A 20,215-nucleotide genomic window follows, 5' to 3' on the forward strand; every position below is an offset into this window, starting at 1 on the left:
GCAGCATCCCTTCCCCGTGTCTTCTCTTAGGGCAGAAGCTTGTTTCCCCCCTTAAACAAAACCTGGCTCGCATCTCTGGGCAGGTAACAGTTTTCCTCCACGGCCGGTACTTGCTCATCTCCCTCATTCTCGATGCTGCAGCATTTGGAGCCTTGGTCCTGGAGACAGTGCCCCTCCTGGGGCTACACGGTTCCTGGAGAGAGCCCACACGCCCAACCCACCCTTCACCTCTCCGACACGCCAAGCCAACACCCCCTTGCCCCACATCACCCCACGGCCATATACTGGACAACTAGGGACCGCCACTATAGCCGAGGCCTGCGGAAATTATTCAAAGTACCTGATTCTAAACTTACCCCCTGTGCCTGCTGCTGCCCCATTCCTTCCTGGGAAAACCCCAATAAAGGCTCTGGGCCACATTCCCTTCGCTCCTGCTTCTGCTTTCTGACTCTGACTGGTGCTTTCCCCTGTGGCCCCGCACGGTGGGGGTAACCCCTTCTCTTGGGAAACTTAAGAAATGAATTATCCTTCCAAAGGTGGGTGTTTCCATTTCCGTTACCTTACCATGTCTGATTGAAACAAATCCTGGGGGTGGGGGCGCCCAGGTGGCTCCGTCGGTGAAGCGTCTGCTTTCAGGTCATGATCTTGGTGTCCTGGGATCGAGTCCCGAGTCGAGTGGGGCTCCCTGCTCAGCGGGGAGTCTGCTTCTCCTTCTCCCTCTGCCCCTCCTCCTGCTTGTGCTCACTCTCTCAAATAAATAAAATCTTTATTCAGTTTTTTAAAGATTTTATCTATTCATTCGACAGAGAGAGAGCATAAGCAGGGGGAGGGGCAGAGGGAGAAGGAGAAGCAGACTCCCCGCTGAGCAGGGAGCCCGATGTGGGACTCAGTCCCAGGACCCTGGGATCACTACCTGAGCCAAAGGCAGACGCTTCACTGACAGAGCCACCCAGGTGCCCCTAAATAAAATCTTTTAAAAAGAAATCTTTTAAAAATAAATACATTTTAGAGTAAAGATGCTATGCTTTGATGATGGAGGAAGGGGTCATAAGCCCAGGAATGCAAAGAACACAGCTCCAGAAGATAGAGAAGGCCAGCAGGAGGCCTCCGAAGGGAGCATGTCCCGCCCACACCTTGAGCCCAAGCAGGGGCTTCTGCTATGTTAGATCCGGACGGTCGAGCCCGGGGAGCAGAGTCACTGTGGCGCTGGCCAAAGACAGACACAGCAGGTCCACACAACAGCATGGATCCCCGCGGGGCCTTGGCTGTATGGTCAGATGGTTTTCTAAACTTTGCTAAAGGAAGGTACTAGGACCACAGCAGCTCCCACACTGCCTCCAGCTCCCTCTGTCACACTTCCCCTCTAGCTGGGGTGGTTCTGGGGAGGCGGGGAGCCTTTCAGGATCTGGCCAAGGGGAAGCTGAGTGGTGGAAACATCAGCTGGGGTTTAGCAGAGTATACACGTCACTTCCTTGTGGAGAGAATGCCAGACACCCTGGCACAGAAAACAGCTTCCAGGAACAGCCGTGGCAATTAACCAGAAGCAGTGAATCACATGGACTTTTGGAACGGGATTAAACATTCTGCTGATTTAACAGGAAACGCTGACATCAACAAGATACCATAGAACCCTCACAGCCAATGGGACAAGGACATGACGTAAGAGGGTTCCTGAGATCAGTAAGGGCATTTGAGATTTCACCGCCCGAGAAAACGCAGCATCCCAGAGTCTCCGGCTTGTACATGAAGCACACTCGTCCGAGGTCTCTCCAAACCCGACGGCAGTCTTAACGGCGGGTACGAGCTGTGAGTCATGAGTGGTCGGTCCCGCGAGGACTTGGCTGGAACAGCAGTCACGACGCTGTTTTCAATCAGCCTTGTTAGAGGTGCTGGTTCTCCTTCTCTTCTCACCCTGGAAAATGATGTTGAAAAATTGTTATGAGAAGAGACAATAAAAAATGACGATGAATAATGTATCCTAGTGGAGTGCCCTGCAGTTATGAGTAAGAATCGTGGTATTTTCTGGATTTTGTGGTGTTTGTGCTCTTAGTCCATCTCTAAAAGCTTATGACTTCTTATCTCATTCTGAATACGTGATGTAATCTAATTCTGTGACGATGTGCATTCCTTCTGGAAGAGAGAGGCTGCCGGTCGCCGTGTTGGGACCCTGCCTCACCCACACGGCCAAGGCAGGCCTGGCGGCCTTGGGAGCTGGAAACGTGGAGCCAGGAGCATCTCTATGGCCTCAGGGCAGGCAGTGCTTGAACAGGACGCAAAGGCCCTCCCCGGAAAGGAAAGGGTGATCCGCTGGAGGCAGTGAAAACTTAAGAAGGCCTGTTCACCCAAAGCCACACGGAGAGTGACAGGACCACCCTGGTGTGCAGGAGGCGGGGCTGACACAGGGAACTTCAGGATTCACGGATCCTGGGATCGCCAACTCACGGGCTCACGAAAGGTGTCCGTAAGCCCACACGCAGCACTCCGGCACGCCCGCGGCCGATCCAAGACGGAGCGTGGCCCGACGTTCCCGGAGACGAGGCGGCACCCTGCCTTCTCGGTTCAGCTCGTGCTGGAAACAAGCGTCCTGTCCGTTGTCTGTCTAGTGCCACATGTCCCGCATTTTCGTGCCTTTGGTTGGTGACTCCGTTGCTTAAGATGACCCCCCTGCGTGGTGCTGACGTTCTCCCAGGGTTCCAAGGGCCAGAGGCTGTGACGGGCCCCAGAGAAAACCGCGTGCTGGGAGGGTTCTGTTCAGGCGTGAGGCACGGTGATGTCGGCCTCATGGTTCCTTGATGAGTCAACAGTGTATTCGATAAGGTGCCTTTAGCAGAAGCCACACGGCACAGGGTTCTGTGTCGAGCCATTGATAAAAACACTGTGACCGAGGCTCCCAGGAAGCTGACCCTGCATCGCCCCAGCAGCCCGGGTTGCGCGTTCGCGGACTCCGTTATCCCGCGTGAGCGTGGCAGCCGCGGGTGGCCGGAGTGGACTGTAGTTGACGTCACCTCCAGAGCGTGTAAGTAACTACAAGTCGATAAGGAGAAGATGCTCAGTAGGAAACTGATCCAGACACTGAACGAACAGGCCTTCCAGGAAGAGCCGCAGACGGCAGGTCGATCCGTGAGGACAAGACTGAGAACCACACCAAACCCACCAGGAAGGCTGAAATTGGGAGACCGCAGCCGTCACGGAGGTGCCGCCGAGGAAACTCTCCACGTTGCTGGTGGGCGTATACACTTACGTTTTTTGTGGGTTTATTCTTCTTCGGGGTTATCTGCTAGAGGTGAGCACAGCATGACCTATGGCCCCTCAAGGTCACTCCAGGGGACGTGTGTGCACATGGACCACAGCTCCTGGAAGCATTTTTCCTCGCAGCCAAAGTCTGGCGCCAGCGCACAGGCCCATTCACAGCGGAAGGGACAGACCGTGGTGTCCCCGGCAACGTGGCCAGAGAGCGCACCGGCGGTGAAGAGACCTTCCGCGCCACTCAAAACAAAACGGGGGGCGTAAGGCGCCACGCACCAAATCATGCCCGGGGCCTGTTTCTGCCGAGTCTGACAGGGTTCCTGTAACAAAGTACCACGGACTGAGCAGTTGAACAGCACGTTGATTCTGTCCCTGAGTCATATGTTGAAACTCTAACCCCATGGATGGTACTGGAGGCGGGGCCTCGGAGGGGCAATAGTGTGGGCCGGGGGGGTTAGTGCCCTTGGAAAAAGAGACCCTCCTCTCCTGCCCTGTGAGGAGCCAAGTGAGAAGGCCCCCGCCTGCAAATCAGGACGAGGCCCCCACCAGAACATGGCCGTGCTCCACCGCGATCTGACTTCCAGCCTCCGGAACTGTGAGAAGTAGATGTTGTTCAAGCCCCCAGTGCCCGTGCTTACTGAGACCCGAGGGAAGAGAAGGGGGAGGGGCAAAGCTCTCCCCAGAGACATGGGCGCGGAGCGTGTCCCCAGATCCTTGAGGAGCGCCGTTCTCCAGGCACAGATGTTTCAGGGTCCACTAGAAGCTGCTAACTGTGTTGGAAGGGTCCCAAGAAGTTCACGGGAAGGGTTGATGGCAGCGTCTGCCGTTTCTGCTGGCATGCCACATCAGAGAGCACAGTTACACTTCTGCAGAAATGGGCACACGATACCCCTTCTCCAGGTGTTTCCCCTGACCTCCTTGCTTTCTCACGCATGGAGAGATATGTCCTGAGGTCCTGTTTCCTAAGAAGTCAGCTGTAGTTTGCATGGTGCGGAGTGGTCTTCCTTAGAAACCTGTGCCTTCTCAGGCACCATGGCTAGGTTATAACCTTCCCAGGGTCAGGAGGCAGGTCAGTCCTGGGGCCTGGCCCTCACCTGTGACTTGCGACCTGGCTGAGGGCAGGTTCAGGGAGTTGGGTGCGTTGAAGCCAGAATGGGGGGTTCTGAGGGGACAAGGAGAGAGGAGTGACCCCAGGGCCTTTATACCCTCTGTTTCCCCTTGCTTGGTTGCTTTCCTGCTGCCCACAGCCCAGCTCCTCCTGGGCACTCAGGCCTGGCTCCCTCCATCCACAGCTGGCACCAAGACATTTGAGTGGCATTTCCAGGCTTCTTTATTTTTCAGTTTGTTGTCGGTCAGTCCCAGAACTCGGCTCCAGGAGGGCAGACTTGCCAGCCCAGTGCTCTGGGTGCACAGTGAAGGGTTTCTGGACAATGAAGAACCCTCCCGGGAGTGAGGGTGAGTCCTCCTGCCTTTTCAGCCCCCTGTCTCTGGCACTGCCCTCTCTCTCTCTCTCTCCCTCTACTGTCCACACCTGGAATCCCCCTCAGCAAAATAAGGCACTGTAACCCTCCCTGTCTCTCCCTCCACAGGCCCTCCCAGCAGGCCCAGCACACTTCCAGGCATTGCCTTGGTGGCCTTCGTGGTCATTAAGCCCTCCCCCCACCACCGCGGACATTATTCTCCCCTGGTTGGATGCCCCACCCTGTTTTTCTCTTCCTCTGGGACCGTGGGGCTCTACCCTTCCCCGCACCCACGGGAGCCAGCCCCTCCCTGCAGCCCCTGCTTGTCCCTTCTGGGTCCCCCAAGAAGCCCCTTGGCCCACGATGCCCATTTCGGCCGAGTGCATTGCACTCTGCGCTCAGGCCCACAGAAGCAGGGACCCTGGAGTGATGGCATTCCCGGCATTCTGGCAGGCGATAGGGTCAGGGTGACCTTCTTGGACACGTCCCCCGCCCGTCCCCAGCGCCGCCTGGACAAAACAAAGCCATGCGTTCTGGGGTCGCCCCTTGGAGGAGCCAGACTTCTCGGCAGGGCAGGCGGGCGAAACTCACTGCCTTCCCCGGGAGTGCGGTGGGGGCAGGTCTTCCCTAGCGCGGGGGGCGGGGGGCGGTCGAGGAGGACCTGGGGAGCGTGGGCACAAGCCGGCCCCGGATGGGAACATGAGGCCAGGAACCGGAGGGAGGGCCCCTCGGGCTTCCCACGGGAGAGCTGATGGGAGCCGGCACCATCTGCGAACAGGCGGGGCAGCAACGTCGGCATGCGGAGGGGGGAATGCAGGCCCCGACTATCGCGGACACGGACCCTCATGACGTCCCCATCGGCGGTGACGACAGGGGCCGGGCCTGCAGGTACTCGGGGTAAGGCAAGGCCCACGCGTGCGAAGACACAGCGCACCCGGCCGTCCACGCATGGCTGGCGGGGGCATGCGGGGGCATGCAGGGGAGGCGGGCCTTGGTTCCCGACCCCACCCTCGGGCCTCGGGGATGCGCCGCGCGCTCGCAGGGCTTCCCCGCGCAACCGCGAACCACCGGCGGGATCCGGGTGTCGCGTGGGAGGTGTCCGTCTGCGCAGGCGCGGGTCTGGGCGCCGCAGGTGCAAACGCCTCGCGCTGGCGTCGTCGGGAGGCTGCGTGCGGGGAACCCGGTCCCGATTCCGGGCGCAGGCTGTCGGCCGAAGGCCAGACCCATCCCCCTGCCCTCCAGGCGGCCCCAGGCGGCCCCCGACTCGGCCCGGGCTCGGAACCGGCTCCGCAGGCCTGCCCGCCGGCCTCCCGCCTCCGCCCCGCCCCAGCTCAGGCCCCGCCCCCGGAGGCCCACCGCCCCAGACCCCGCCCCCCGGCCGCTCGGCCCCCGCCCCCGAGCGCGCGCCTGCGCAGTGGCGGCGGGCGCAGTCGGAAGCCCGGCGCGGACGGCGGGGTCGACCGGGAGGCGGCAGCCCTCTCACCCGCAGCGCGGACCCGGCCCTCGCCCGCCGCCGGGGCTCGGGCCGCCCGGGCAGGCATGGCGGCGGCAGCCGAGCCCCGGGCCCGTGCCTGGCTCGGCGGTAGCTCGCCGCGCCCGGGCAGCCCGGCCTCCAGCCCGGAGCTAGGCGGCAGAGGCCGCGCGCGGCCGGGGCCGGGGTCGGGGTCGGGGTCCGGCCCGGAGCGGGCGGGCGCCAGGACCCCGGGCCCCGCCGCGTCTGGCCACAGCTTCCGGAAGGTGACGCTCACCAAGCCCACCTTCTGCCACCTCTGCTCCGACTTCATCTGGGGGCTGGCCGGCTTCCTGTGCGACGGTGAGCGCCCGCGACCCCATCACAGACCCCAGCCCCTGGCCCAGAATGGCAGCTCCTCACCTGCACTCCTAGCAGTGGCCTCCTCAGGACAGCCGCTTGCCCCACGGGGCAGGAGTGTGCTGGCCTCAGACCCTCTCCAGGGAGGTGATAAGGACTGGCTCTTCCAGGGCCTTGGGGGCACCAGGTGGCTTCCCAGGACTATGGGCCTCAGGAAAAACCCGCTCCCTGGGCTCCCTCACTTGGGTCGGGATTCAATGGGGGGAGAGCACTGTGGGCTGCATGGGGCAGGTGCAGTGACTGGGTGATGAGTCCAGCCCACCCTGAGCAGGTGTGACTCGTCTGGTCTCCTCCGTCCCAGCAGCTGGGTCAGCAAGGGGCAGCAGTATGGTCAGGCAGGGCTGGTCTGGGCCACTGGTTCCTGTGCCCTAGTGCTGGGCCTTTCTTGCCCTGCATGCACACTGCTGCCCTCAGGGGCCAAGTGCAGCATGCCCCAACAGGGCTCCCACCTCGATGCCAAGCTGGTTGACTGGGTGAGGAGGCCCTCCCTCCTCTGGCTCATTGGACAGTGAGGGTGCAAACTTCCAGGATCTGGTCTCTTGCAGTCCTGCTCCCTCTGGCAGGACAGGTGGGTGGGCCCTAGGGACCACAGCTGCCCAGGGATGTGGAAGGTGGCACGTGGGGAGCCTGTGCTCCAGTCGAGGAGACAGGCTTTCGGCTCTGGGGACATAGGGACCACGTATGCCAGAGTTTATAGAGAAGGCTTGACCAGGTCTGGTGGAGGAGACTGGGCCCCTCACGCAGGATGCCTTCTGACAAAGAAAATGGCATGGTTAATCTGACTCTCTAGTGCTGTACCAGGTGGCCTGGCCAGCTGGTATGGGTGGAGTCTCCCCTAGATTCTCTCATATCAGAAACACTGCACTGTCTTACCTTCTCCCATGCCAAGAGGCTCACTTGAGCGGGGAGAAGTGCTTGTGCAGGCTGAGTCAGCTTTAGGTCTGAGGCTAGAGCAGGACCTCTGCACAGGTGAGAGGTAGTGAAGGTAGGGCTCCAGGTCTGAGGCCAGACTCCAGGTCCTCCTCACTGCTATGACCTCCTGCAGGTGGGGCTCTAGGTCTAAAGGGCGAAGCAGCTCATGAAAGGAGGCTGGGCTTGGGGGTGATGTGGAGGCCATCCCTGGGCAGCTGTGTGGATGTCCTCCCCACCTCTGTGGAGAAGGGGCTGGTAATCTTGGCAAGCAGAGGGGCCTGACAAGGGTGTGGGAGGAAGAGCCTTCTCCCCTGCCAGGGAGTACCCAGGATGTGGGATGTGGGATGTGGGGTGGTCAGGCACTATCTCCATGGGCCAGAGGAGCTGGGTGCCACCTGCCCACAGCTGCTGCCTTCTGGGACAGAGCTAGTCTGGGTGCCCTGAAGGGGAAGCTAGTGGGAATGCTCACCCTTCTTCTCCGCCTCCACATTTCTTCCGTCTGACCCCAGCCTACTATAGTTTTTCTGAAGCGAGACCTCAGGGCTGTTCTTGCTAGCTTGTGGAGGACCTGTCTGCCCCCTCCTCTTAGGGACTGGGTGGGTAGGGCTGCGGTGGGTGGGATGGGGCTGCCTCAAGCCTCCCCGGTCACACTTTTCACCAAGGGCTAAGTTGGAGAGTGAGTCCTTCTGCCACCTGCCCACTTCCCAGCCTCCTGCTGCCTTGTCCCACCCATCCCACCCCAGTGGGGCCCAGCCGAGCTCCCCCGTCCCCTCCCTAGGCCCACTCACTGCTGCTTGTGCTGTCAGGAGCTGCTTCCTCTTGTACCCTCCCCCCACCCTGTCCATCTCTGGGCCTCCCTTCCTAGCTGCCTGCACCTCCAGACGGTGGCCCTTGGGAGCACAGCATCTGTCTGAGTGCTCACTGCCTTTAGAGCCTCTGGGCTGTCTACCCCTCTGGGCAGGGGCAGGTACAGCCATCCCTGGGCTGGCCACCCTGCCTGTCTCGGGCGGTCCTGGCCCGTTACACACTGGCTCTGGTCTCGGTAGGCACGCAACACACGGGAGGGATAGTTCAGGGTCTTTAGGGTTGTGGGGGAGTGAGGGAATCATGTTCTGGTGAAGCTGGTCTGGAGGGAGATGCCCACTTACCTGCCTGCACCTCAGGACCAACAGTTCGGAGTGTGCCGCTGTGTGCAAGGGGCCACCCTAAGACTCCGTTCCAGGACACACCGTCACCCGCACTCCGGGCTCTGTGGGGATGAGAGGTGGGGTGGGGCAGGGGGTCAGGCTGTCCGTGGAGCTTCAGTGGGGGAGGCTGTGGCCATGCCCTCCCTCTGCCCCCACAACAGTGGAGATGGTGGCAGTCACCTTCTCCATTACTCATGGCTGGGTCGGAGCTGGGGGGGTGGGCCGCAGAGGCTCACCCCACGCACCCCCCCTTCAGCTCTGGCAGAGTGGGCCCACTGTGATCGGCACATGGCCCTGTCAGAATGCTGGCACCGGCTGTGGCCCTGGGTGGTTCTGCTGGCCAAGGCCTCCCTTCTGCATGCAAAAGCCTGCGGTCTCAATGCACGGTCGACTCACAGGGGCCAACTCACGCAGCTCTCATTCCGCAGTCTGCAACTTCATGTCCCACGAGAAGTGCCTGAAGCACGTGAAGACCCCCTGTGCGGGTGTGGCGCCCAGCCTGGTCCGAGTGCGTATGGAGTGTGGGCAGAGGGCTGGGGAGGCCGGCTCTTGTGGCAGGTTCTGGGCTGAGAGTCAGGCTGGCTGCTTGGAGGGGGTGGTTTGGGCCCCCAGGATGCTGACTGCATCCCTGCTTGTGAGCCCTTCCCAGAGCAGCAGCCCGGCCTCACTTCCCACTGGTCCTAACGCCTCTTCCTCTGGGGTCCCTGGCACCCAGCATCGTGCGTCCCGCCTGTTGGTGGGCCTCGTCCGTGTGTGCTTCATCCAGCTTGCCTTGGACGTATCGTGGGGCAGGGGAAAAGCCTGGAGGAAGCAGCCAGTGCCCAGGCTTCCTGGACAGTACAGCCAAATCAGGCAGAACCAGCAGGGGTATTCCCTGCAGAAGGGGTGGCCTGGCCTTGGTCCTGCAAGGACTCTGAGGAGAGTGGGCAGTTCCAGCAGGGGGTACAGAGGGGCCGGGGAGGATTTGGGGGGCCTGCAGGGTTCAGGCAGGTGGTGTGGGTAGCAGTGGGCGCTCTCTGGGATGTAGAGGACGAGACCTGCTGGTGCTGGATGGGTCCTGGCAGGTAGGCCCTGGGCTGAGGGGGGCTCTGCGTCCTGCAGGTCCCTGTGGCCCACTGCTTCGGCCTGCGGGGTCTCTACAAGCGCAAGTTCTGCTCCGTGTGCCGTAAGGCCCTGGAGGCCCCCGCGCTCCGCTGTGAAGGTACAGCTGAGCCCACCAGGCTGCCCTCCGGTCTGCGCCCCTCACCAGGGTCCTGATCTCTGCTGCCCAGGGTGCCCCACACCTCGCTGTGGCCAGGCGGCTGGGCAGGAGTTGGGCTGGGGGGGGCACCGATGGGGGGACATGTTTGTGGGTTCTCGAGCTGCCCTCCCAGGGAAGCAGGTGCGGGGGGCCAGGCAGGGAGAGATGAGAACCTGGCTCCCCTCGTCTGAGAGGTGGGGGCACCTGCTCCGCACGACAGGAAGGGTAAAGGAAGTGTGTCCAGGACTTGCGGGGGACGGGCTTGGTAGAGACGCCCGAGAGAAGGGGGCGGGGCTGTGGGGAGCGGCGAGAGGCCCTTAACCCTGCCCGCCCCCCAGTGTGTGAGCTGCACGTTCACCCCGACTGTGTGCCCTTCGCCTGCAGCGACTGCCGCCAGTGCCACCTGGACGGGCACCGGGACCACGTGAGTGCGCACGGTCGGCCGCCTGAGCTTGGGGGCGGGGGCGTGCTGGGGGCTGGCTGAGCCACTGACGGTCCCCTCCGCAGGACGCGCACCACCACCACTGGCGGGAGGGGAACCTGTCCTCCGGTGCGCGCTGCGAGGTCTGCAGGAAGACGTGCGGCTCCTCCGACGTGCTTGCGGGCGTGCGCTGCGAGTGGTGCGGCTTGCAGGTGGGGCTTTGCGGGTGGGTGGGGTCCTGAGGGGCGGGGGCGGGTGTGCGGGTGGGGCTTTGAGGGGGGGGGTCCTGGGGGGTGGGGGTTCTGGGGGGTGGAATGGGACTGTGGGGTTCCTGAGGGGCGAAGCCGGGGCGGGTGCAGTGGGGAGGTGGGGCTTTGTGGGATGGGGGTGGGGGTCCTGGGGGGTGGGGCAGGGTGGATGTTTTATCCTGTTGGAAAGCAGGATGGAGGTCCTGGGAGCAGGTGCGGTGCGTCCTTCCGTCCTCACCCGTCTGCATCGCACTCTGTCGAGGCAGGGGGTGGTCCCCGTTGTACAGAGTTGGGGACCCTTCTGCTCTGAGGGAGGCGCTGCCCACTTGTGCGCTCCGTCGCAGCCTGCGTAGGGGCCATGGGTCCAGCGTGGGCCCCGCAGAGTGGCTGAAGGCCGGTCCATGCCCGCATCTCCAGGCGCACTCAGTCTGCTCGGCGGCGCTCGCCCCGGAGTGCACGTTTGGGCGCTTGCATACCATGGTCCTGCCCCCTGCGTGCGTTCGCCTGCTGTCCCGGAACTTCAGTAAAATGCACTGTTTCCGCATCTCTGAGGGCTCAGCCCCAGAGACAGGTGAGTGGAAGGCTGCGCTGGGGCCGGGCGTGCGGGCCAGGGGTAGGCCCCCAGTGAGAGGTCAGCTGTGTCCCTCCCACAGGTGAGGGGGACGATGATGTGGACGGAAGCACCCTGGCTGGCCTGAGCAGAGAGGTGCTGGCCCCGGAGTCCAGTAGGTGCCTCTTAGCTGTTGCCCGCCTGCCCGCCCGGTACCCCCATCCGGTCCCTTGTACCCCCTGTCCCCATTCCCATCCCTCACCCCATCCCCTGTCCTGTCTCCAGCCAGTACTCCACTCCATGGACCCATACCCACTTGTCTCTGGCCCAGGCAAACAGACCCTGAAGATCTTTGACGGCAACGATGCTTTGCAGAGAAACCACTTTCGAGTCATCACTGTCCCCCGCCTGGCCAGGAGCGAGGAGGTGCTGGTAAGAGAGCCCCCGCAGGGGCCGAGGCAGGGCCTGTTCCTGGGGGTGCTTTTGTGGCATCCAGAACGGCCCCGGCTCCTGTCCACATCCGGCCGCCACCCTTCAGGAGCTGGCGCTTCGGGCTTACTACGTCGCAGAGGACCCTCGAGACTTCGAGCTGCAGGCACTCCCCCCACCTGTGCTCGCTGCGGACACCGGGGCACGGGGCAAGACCCGGGCCAGTGGGAGTGCAGAGGAGGAGGGCAGCAGAGGCCCTGGGTCCCGAGAGGCCGCACCGGAGGCCTGGATCATCCGCGCTGTGCCCCACACCCAGGAAGTCTTGAAGATCTACCCTGCCTGGCTCAAGTGAGACCCAGGCCCAAGGCCCAGGGTCTGCCGGCGGGAGTTGGGAGGGGTGGGGGCCATGTGACCCAAGCTCCTGAGATTGTTCCCTGCAGGGTGGGTGTGGCCTACGTGTCCATACGTGTGACCCCACAGAGCACTGCCCGGACCGTGGTGCTGGAGGTTCTCCCGCTGCTCGGACGTCAGGTGTGTATGCTGCTGTGGGCTCGGCCGGCCTGGTGGGAGTCCTCGGGGAGTTGGGGGTCCAGGCCTGATGCCTCAAACTCCGCCCCCCACAGGCCGAGGGTCCTGAGAGCTTCCAGCTGGTGGAGGTGCTCATGGGAAGCAGGCAAGGTGAGTGGTAGCCTGCGGTGATGTCCCCTGATCTGCCCCCCGGGTGCCCTGAGGTCTTAGGGTAGCTATTTGCAGCCGTGGGCATGGCACCTGGTGCCCACGGGCCTTGCCTGTCTTTCTTGCAGTCCAGAGGACGGTGCTGGAGGACGAAGAGCCCTTGCTCGCCCGGCTTCGTGACATCCGGCAGGTCATTGGGTGTGAATGCTGGTCCCTGTGGAGCCGCCAGCCTTTGGCCATGGCTGCTGCTTCCTAGCGAGGGACCCTGTCCCCAGGACAACACGTCCATCCTGGCTGGCAGTGCCAGCCCCCCTGGGCCTGGAGGGTCTGTCTGCTTGCTCATGTCACCTTTTTCTGGAAGGTGGGGTTTTGAGACACAGACCCCACCCCCCAGAGCTCCCCGAGGGGACTTGAGGGGCTTGTCCCAAGGGAGGAAGCCCGTGTTTCCTTTTCTGTCTCTGTGTGGTTCAGCCTGGGGAGTCTTTCTGGATGGAGGGTGGAGGGGCCGGGTGCTGCGGTGCCCTCCCTGAGTGCTCCGCTCAGTGTCCCGCCTCCCCACAGACGTCCCTGCGGCAGATGACCCAGACGCGGTTCTATGTGGCTGAGCGCAGAGTTGTGGCCCCTCGTGTCTCCCTGTATGTTGCTGGCCTGCCTCCCGGCCTGTCTGCCCAGGAGTATGGCAGCCTACTGGACGAGGCTGTGGCCACCAAAGGTGTGATTACCTGGGCTGACCTGGGGTTACTGGCTACTGGTGACCGGGAACGGGGAGGAGGGGACGGGTTCTGAGAGCAGGCCACGGGGGCTGGTTCTCCTGCTCCCCTCCTCCGCCACTCGCTGTCTGAGCTTTTGCCAAGCTGGTTCCCGCTCAGTGGGTCTCTGTCCTCACCTCCGGGGCCCAAACCACTCACCTCCAAGGGGCTTCTGCGACTCCTGAGGTCCAGCCTCTGTCTTTTCTGCCCTTGGCTCTGAGCTGAGGAGGGACATACGGGCCCCTGCTGGGTTGGGCACCGACTGCGAACAGTGGCAGCAGGGTTGGCCTCAGAGGCTGGGCGGGGCCGCCTGGGGTAGGCGGAGTGGAGACCACGTGCCTCCCCTGATGGCAGCCTGTCTTTGCAGCCGGCCTCGTGTCCGTGAGCCACGTCTACTCCTCCCAAGGTGAGCTGCTGCCCTGGGCCGTGCTCAGACTTGGCCAAAGGTCATTCTCTGGAGCGAGGTGGAAAGGCCTGCCCTTCTTGCCTCCGTGTTCAACGTTCCATTTTGTTTAGGACCTGACCTTTTTCTGGGGAAACCCTGTGTGAGGGACACATTTCTGTTTTTTTCCCTGGCTCACGGCTGTCATGCTTTTGCTAGAATGTGACTGAGTTGCAGAGAACTTTTCTCCAAAACTTGTTCTGCCGTTGGGTTTGCATCTTTTTTTCGTGGGAGACTTCAGGTCTACCCAGAAGTGGGAGGACATTCCCATGAGCCCCAAGTCCCTTCTGTGGGTCCCCAGCAGTCATCAGTGTCCTCCGTTCTTCTGGGTGTGTTCCCCACCCCCCCAGGGGCCCTAGGGATGAGGGTGTGCCCAGCCACGCTGCCCTCTTCCATCCACCTCTGTGTCCTGTCTCTGAGCTTGGCCGTCCTTAAAGGCTCCATGGGGGACGGTGGTGCTGTGTCATGTGGATGCCATTGGATGGCCAGACCCAGGGTCCCTTCTGGCGGCAGGATGCGGGGAGGCTGCTGTCTGAGCTTATAGCCCCCCTGCTGCAGGTGCGGTGGTGCTGGACGTGGCCTGCTTCGCGGAGGCCGAGCGACTGTACATGCTGGTCAGGGACACAGCTGTGCACGGCCGGCCGCTGACGGCCCTGGTGCTCCCAGACGTGCTGGTGAGTGGGCGCCGTCAGGGACATGGTTCACACCAGGGGAGGAGCCTGAGGTCCGGGGGTGAGAGGCCTGCACCGTGGCTGACGGGGGGAGGACCACAGGCCGCAGTCCCCACCCCATCATGGCTGCCTCCTAGAGGCTGTGTGTGTGCGGACCTCCTGGCAGGCCCTTGTCTTCTCTCTGGTCACCGGGACCGGGCCCACTCCCCCTGCTTGGGAGGCCTCGGCCACCTCTGGCCAAGAGGTGGGACTCCCTCAATTTGGACACCGTCTGGAAGAATGAGCTGGGGCGAGCCCAGGGCAGACACCACACGGGTCAGGGCAGGGTGATGGGCCACAGCTGCAGGTCCCGCCCTACACGCCATTCCTTTGCCGGCAGCCTCTGGTCCTCAGCCCTGCTGGCCCCTAAGGGTTCAGCAGAGCTATTTGTGGCTGCTCCGTCCCTGGCCCCGTCCAGGTGAAACAGAATCAGGGTGGAGGGAATTCATCGTCTGCGACTGGGTGGGCGACGCCTGGGCCTGGCTGCCCTTCCCCCCCCCCCCCGGAGCTGGCGCCATCCTGCTGTCCTGGTGAGGGTGCAGCCCCTGTGCGTCAGGGCCCCCAACAGCTGGCCGTGCTGGCAGGGCTGTGTGGGCAGTGCCGACACACACGTGCTCCCTCCTGGCAGCTACGTGCTTTGGGGTGCGCAGGCGAGGGATGACCGCAGGCAGCCCTGCCCGGGGGTCACATGTCGCCCCAAGTGTGTCCTTGGCTTTGAGCTGTTGCTGAACCTGTGCCTGTTACCTAGCACCTCCCACCGGGGGCCCCAGTGCCCCCCACTGTCCTCACCATCATGGGGACGTCAGCCCCTGCCTGCTGTCCCTGGGCACTGCGTTTTGGGGGTTGTTTGTTGGGAGAGGGACTTCTGCCCATGGGAGATGGGGCCACTCTGTGAGCCTGGCTGCTCCTGCTGTGTGCGGTGTGGGTGGGCAGGGACCCTGAGATCTGTAGGAGGGGCAGGTGGAATCCCACGTGGGTACCCAGCCTCGGCATCGGCTGCGGGGATCAGGCTGTGGGCATGGTCTGGCCACGAGGCCCACGGTGGGTGGGGCATGGCCTGTGAGCTCAGCTCCAGGCTGCCCGGACCCATTTCTGCCTCGTTGGCCACATCTGCGGGTGCCACCTCTGCTGTGGGGGGTGCCCTGAGTGGTCAGTGGCAAGGTGGGGATGGCCAGGTACCCCCCCGGGCCCCATGTGTGCCTTCCTCGGGTCGGTTGCTGGCCCCAGGTGGGCTCAGGCTGGGTGGGCTCAGGGTTGGAGAACTTGCCACCCCCCCCCCCGTGGGGTGGCCTTGAGAACCTGCACTAACCCAGCCCCCCATCTGTCAGCACACGAAGCTGCCCCCAGACTCCTGCCCCCTCCTAGTGTTTGTGAACCCCAGGAGTGGAGGCCTCAAGGGCCGTGACCTGCTCTGTAGTTTCCGGAAGCTGCTGAACCCTCACCAGGTCTTTGAACTGACCAACGGGGGGCCTCTTCCCGGGTGAGTGTGGGGGTCCCCGCCGTGCTGCTCACAGCCCGAGCGTCAGGAGGGGTGCTTGCATGCACCTGTCGAGAGGCCAGAGGGGACAGAACCGTGCAGGCCATCTGCGTGGGGCCCAGGTGCTGCCGCTGGCATGCACGCGTGTAGAGCGCTTCCTGTTTGCCTCCCGCCAGGTTCCACGTGTTCTCTCAGGTGCCCTGCTTCCGGGTGCTGGTGTGCGGTGGGGACGGCACCGTGGGCTGGGTGCTCGCCGCCCTGGAGGAAATGCGGCACCGTCTGGCCTGCCCGGAGCCTTCCGTGGCCATCCTGCCGCTGGGCACAGGTGGGGTCAGCCAGCAGGTCTGGGGACAGGCCTGGCGGGGGGGTGGGGGAGCGGCTGGGTAGGTGGGTGTGGACAGTCTCGTCTTGCCCCATCCCAGGGAATGACCTTGGCCGGGTCCTCCGCTGGGGGGCGGGCTACAGTGGCGAGGACCCCTTGTCCGTGCTGGTGTCAGTGGATGAGGCTGACGCTGTGCTCATGGACCGCTGGACCATTCTGCTGGATGCTCACGAGGCTGGCGGTGCAGAGAACAGCGTGGCAGACGTGGAGCCCCCCAAGGTAACAGTGTGGCGCCTGTTGGGCCCCCCGCAGGCAACTCGACACTTCCGTCCGGGGAGTCAGGCGCCTCCCGGCCACCACCTGCTGTAGGTGCCAGGGCCACCCCCTTTGTGGGGAAGCTGAGGCAGGGTCAGCTGTCGGCAGTGGCTTGCTGGTGACATCGCAGACTGGCTGGCTCAGATGCTTGCCTCCTCCTGGGTGCAGAACGATTCCAGGACAGAAGCGGCTCTGACAGCAGCAGCAGAGTTGGGTTGGAGACGAGGAGGCTGGACCCAGCTTGGGGGAGGTGGGGAGCACCTGGTGGGGGCTGACCAGGGTCATGGAAGAATGTGTCTTGTCTCCAGATCGTGCAGATGAGTAACTACTGTGGGATTGGCATCGATGCAGAGCTAAGCCTGGACTTCCACCAGGCACGGGAGGAGGAGCCTGGCAAGTTCACAAGCAGGTGCTGGAAGATCAGGGATGGAGGCTTGGGACTACTCCAGACAGCAGGGCCGCCCTCTGGTGACAGTGTGCTTCCTGGGGATTCACCAGCAGTAATTGGTGGATGGGACTGGAACTTGGGACTGTCTTAGGCGGGGCCAGGCTCCACCCTCACGGTAGGCGTGCACCGCCCCTGCAGGTTCCACAACAAGGGCGTGTATGTGCGAGTGGGGCTGCAGAAGATCAGCCACTCCCGGGGCTTGCACAAGGAGATCCGTCTGCAGGTGGAGCAGCAGGAAGTGGAGTTGCCAAGCATTGAGGGTCTCATCTTCATCAACATCCCCAGGTACCAGTGGGTGGGGCTCCAGGGGGGCTCTGGCCTCAGATGGGGCTTGCGGCCCTGGCCCAGCCTGCCCACTTACCCGTGTGCCCCTCCCTCGGTGCAGCTGGGGCTCAGGGGCCGATCTGTGGGGCTCCGACAGTGACTCAAGGTTCGAGAAGCCACGCATGGATGACGGGCTCCTCGAGGTGGTGGGGGTGACGGGCGTCATGCACATGGTGAGTGCAGGCAGGCGGGGTGGGCCCCGGCGTGGGACCACAGCCCGCTGAGCCCAGCCGGCCCTCTCCCCTCTGCCAGGGCCAGGTCCAGGGCGGGCTGCGCTCTGGTATCCGCATCGCCCAGGGGTCCTACTTCCGTGTCACTCTCCTCAAGGCCACGCCCGTGCAGGTGGATGGCGAGCCCTGGGTCCAGGCTCCTGGACACATGATAATCTCTGCTGCAGGCCCCAAGGTACCACGGGGGTGAGCTGGGCGGGGCCTGAGAGCTGGCTGGGCCCCCTGGGTACATGGAGGGGAGGGGCCCACAGGCTGAACCCTACCCCCCCACACACCCCTTCTATAAAGCGGGCTGAGACCGTGCCTGCAGTATTACTCGGCCCTTTGACCTGACCTGTCCGGGGACAGGCCCACATGCTCAGGAAGACCAAGCAGAAGCCCAGGAAGGCGGGGACCCCCAAGGATGCCAGAGCAGATGGAGTGCCTGTCTCTGAAGGGGACCCCAAGTAGAGGAGGGCCCTGGAGCAGCGTCCCTGTCCAGCAGCAGCCATCAGCCAGCAGTGGATGGACTTGCCTACAGCTTTGACTGGGGGATGTCTCCCCCTCACCCCTGTGCCACGTGGAAGCTGCCGGGCACGTGGCAGGTGTTTCCCCCCTGGCCTCCGATCCAGTGACAGGGTGGGTGCGGGGCTTTGGCTGGCCATTTGTCCCGTCCCCTGGGGTCCAGGCCACCATCCTGGGTGGCAGGCACTTCTCCCTTTGCGTCCCCCCACCATCCCTGTGCCCGTTGAGCTGGGCAGCACTGACGCTTGGGCCATCCCCCTGGATGCTCCTAAGAGTGTGCCCAGTACAGACCCCGAATGCCCTGGCCACCAGGTCCTCCAGCCTACGTTCCCACTGAGGGCTGGGTGGGGGCACCTACCACTTGTCCTGGGGGAAGGTGCCTTCTCTCCTGGCCCTGCCACTGTGGAGGAGCTGCTTGGGCTGCACCTGGAGGGTCCCCAGGCCAGGTGGGCTTGCCCAAGATCCCGAAGATGGAGCAGGAGGGGAGCTGGGCCCTCACAGGGGTGGGGCAGAGCGTGTCCGGAAGGGACCAGAAGCAAACCCGTGGAAGCCTGGGCTGGGAGGTCCAGAGGAGCCAGCTTTAATCACCTGTTTGCCAACGATCAGCATGCCCGTTCCCAGCGCCTGTCCGGCTGACCAGACGTCTGGGCCTCCCGCCACGCTGAGTTCAGACAGGCCCCGGGTCAGTCTGGGGCATCTCCAGAGTCCTCCAATGAAAGGCCCAGGAACCACATTTCTCCACCTGTCCCGGCTCTTTGCTGTCGGCTCCGCCCTGCCAGCCCTGTGTCCCCCAAGCTTCTGCCCAAACTGCACAAATGCACTGTAGTGGCCATTTGTGGCGGAACATTCATATCACGTGCCTCCAGCACGCAAACGTGTGTTCACCATGATGTCTCCGGTGGCGTCATTAGTGTTTGCTTTGCAGGCCTTGGCGTTGGTTCCGGTCTGTAGTGTCTGTTCTTCTGTATTTAAGTGAGTCTGTGTGCCCAGATGGGGCAGTGTGGGCTTGGCACCCAGGCCCTGTGTACCTTGTCACTACCTGAATGGAAGCATAAATTATATCCAGGACAAATACAGTGTGGGCATTGCTGTCCTGCTGCCGTCTTCTCTGTCCCCTCAGGGCGGACGCTGCGGGCTCCCAGCTTCACGAAGATGAAGGATGCGGGCCCAGGACGGATGGACACACAGAAGCCAAGCTCCTGTCTGCAGAAGCAGAAAACCCCCCGAGGGCTCTAGAGAATGACGAAAATAAAAACCAACATGGGCCAAGCGCAGGCTGGGGCGGGCGGGCACCTGGAGCTAGCAGGCGGAAGGGAGGAGCGGGGCCCGCGCGTCCTCCTCGCCCCTGCGTGCTGGCCGGCCGAGGCCCCGCAGGGCCCGCAGGACGGCCAGGGCCAGGCGGACGAGGAGGCGCAGCAGCAGGAAGGTGAAAGGCACGGCGATCTGGGTGAGGTGGAAGATGGCCGTGCTGAATCGGCTCAGGAAGCAGGTGGAGGCGAAGGCCAGCAGGCTGGCGCAGGGGTACAGCGCAAGCTTGGCGAACATGAACGCGTGCTCACGTCCGCCGAACCGCGCCGAGGGCCGCAGCGTCTCCCCCTCGTGCAGCAAGGCCGTGGTCCAGATGGCAAACTGGAAGATGCTGGCGAAGAAGATGATGGCGCAGCTGACGCGCACGCTCTCGAGCTCGTCGTGGGGCCGCCGGGCGAAGGCCGAGGTCTGCTGGTAGGCCAGCGGGAGGCCGCCCACGAAGGCCAGCGAGAGCGTGTTGAGCAGCCCCATGGACGGCGTGGCCTTGCGGATGTGCAGGAAGAGCGAGTGGTGGGCAAACCAGAGCAGGCCCACCGTGGCGAAGGAGCCGAAGTAGGCCAGGAAGTGCGGCCCGTACACGCTCAGCGCGGCCACCAGGCTCCCGTGGAACTTCTCCTTCACGTCCTTGGAGTCCGGGACGTTGTCCTCGCTGAGGACAGGCAACACACAGCATTTGTCCCGGCCTCCACGTGGGGCTCCAGGTCAGGGCTGCAGCCCCCATCCCGTCCCAGCCCCGACGGGGGCTGCCCGCTCCCGGACACGCTTGCGTTTCAGAGGAACGACATGGAAAGCTATGGTTAGACCCTCAACGCACACCGAGTATGCCGAGCGATCCATGTTGTTCATCTGAGGTGCAGAGTTCACAGCGCCTGTCTCTGCCCACAGCCCAGGGCTCGTGAGCAGCACTGCCCCCACAGCCACTCTGGCCTCCGCAGTGAGGTGCTCATGAGGTCTGTCCACTCCCCTGCAGCTGCCCATCCACCTGGGTGGTGGTCCCGCAGATCTCGGCAGGGAGGTCAGCCTCTGTGGTTCTCATTGCTGGGCCAAACATTGCTGGAAGGAACGGCCCTAATGCACGTCTCAGGATTCTCCCCGCCCCGTGGATGTCCCCAAATGCACAGAGAGCCCGTCCGTATTCCCAGGCTGGG

At 63.3% G+C, this 20,215-nt stretch overlaps 2 protein-coding genes across 8 annotated transcripts in view; one reads left to right on the forward strand and one right to left on the reverse strand.

Annotated features, from left to right (window-relative positions):
- Positions 1-1,558: 1,558 nt before the first annotated feature.
- TMEM175 (transmembrane protein 175) overlaps positions 1,559-20,215 on the reverse strand; it is a 41,861-nt gene continuing 23,204 nt past the window's right edge. For 3 of the 4 annotated variants that reach the window (XM_045774754.2, XM_045774753.2, XM_087864381.1), the window contains one exon: positions 18,317-19,716. In XM_045774754.2, the coding sequence (XP_045630710.1) occupies positions 19,059-19,716 (658 nt within the window). In that variant the 3' untranslated portion in view covers positions 18,317-19,058. Of the gene's footprint in view, positions 1,913-8,636; positions 8,738-13,146; positions 19,717-20,215 lie in introns of those variants that run through there. The other variant, XR_015725611.1, reaches the window with a different exon arrangement.
- On the forward strand, positions 6,113-18,835 carry DGKQ (diacylglycerol kinase theta). Of its 4 annotated transcripts, XM_045774739.2 has the most exons (23): positions 6,115-6,519; positions 9,104-9,183; positions 9,777-9,876; positions 10,254-10,339; positions 10,423-10,548; positions 11,002-11,155; positions 11,238-11,309; positions 11,466-11,566; positions 11,673-11,911; positions 12,004-12,094; positions 12,187-12,241; positions 12,367-12,428; positions 12,800-12,950; positions 13,355-13,393; positions 13,988-14,103; positions 15,468-15,619; positions 15,793-15,941; positions 16,039-16,217; positions 16,562-16,662; positions 16,840-16,986; positions 17,087-17,198; positions 17,278-17,430; positions 17,604-18,835. In XM_045774739.2, exons 1-23 carry the CDS (start codon positions 6,246-6,248, stop codon positions 17,703-17,705), a joined length of 2,841 nt encoding a protein of 946 aa, XP_045630695.2. In that variant the 5' UTR covers positions 6,115-6,245; the 3' UTR covers positions 17,706-18,835. The 4 variants fall into 4 exon arrangements, with proteins under 4 accessions (XP_087720497.1, XP_045630694.2, XP_045630695.2 ...); XM_045774738.2 differs by having other exon boundaries at positions 6,114-6,519; positions 11,466-11,911; positions 12,044-12,094; XM_087864372.1 differs by lacking the exon at positions 11,238-11,309.

This window comes from Ursus americanus, chromosome 8 (assembly GCF_024610735.1).
Source record: "Ursus americanus isolate L20-20 chromosome 8, mUrsAme1.1.p, whole genome shotgun sequence".
Taxonomy (NCBI): Eukaryota; Metazoa; Chordata; class Mammalia; order Carnivora; family Ursidae; genus Ursus; species Ursus americanus.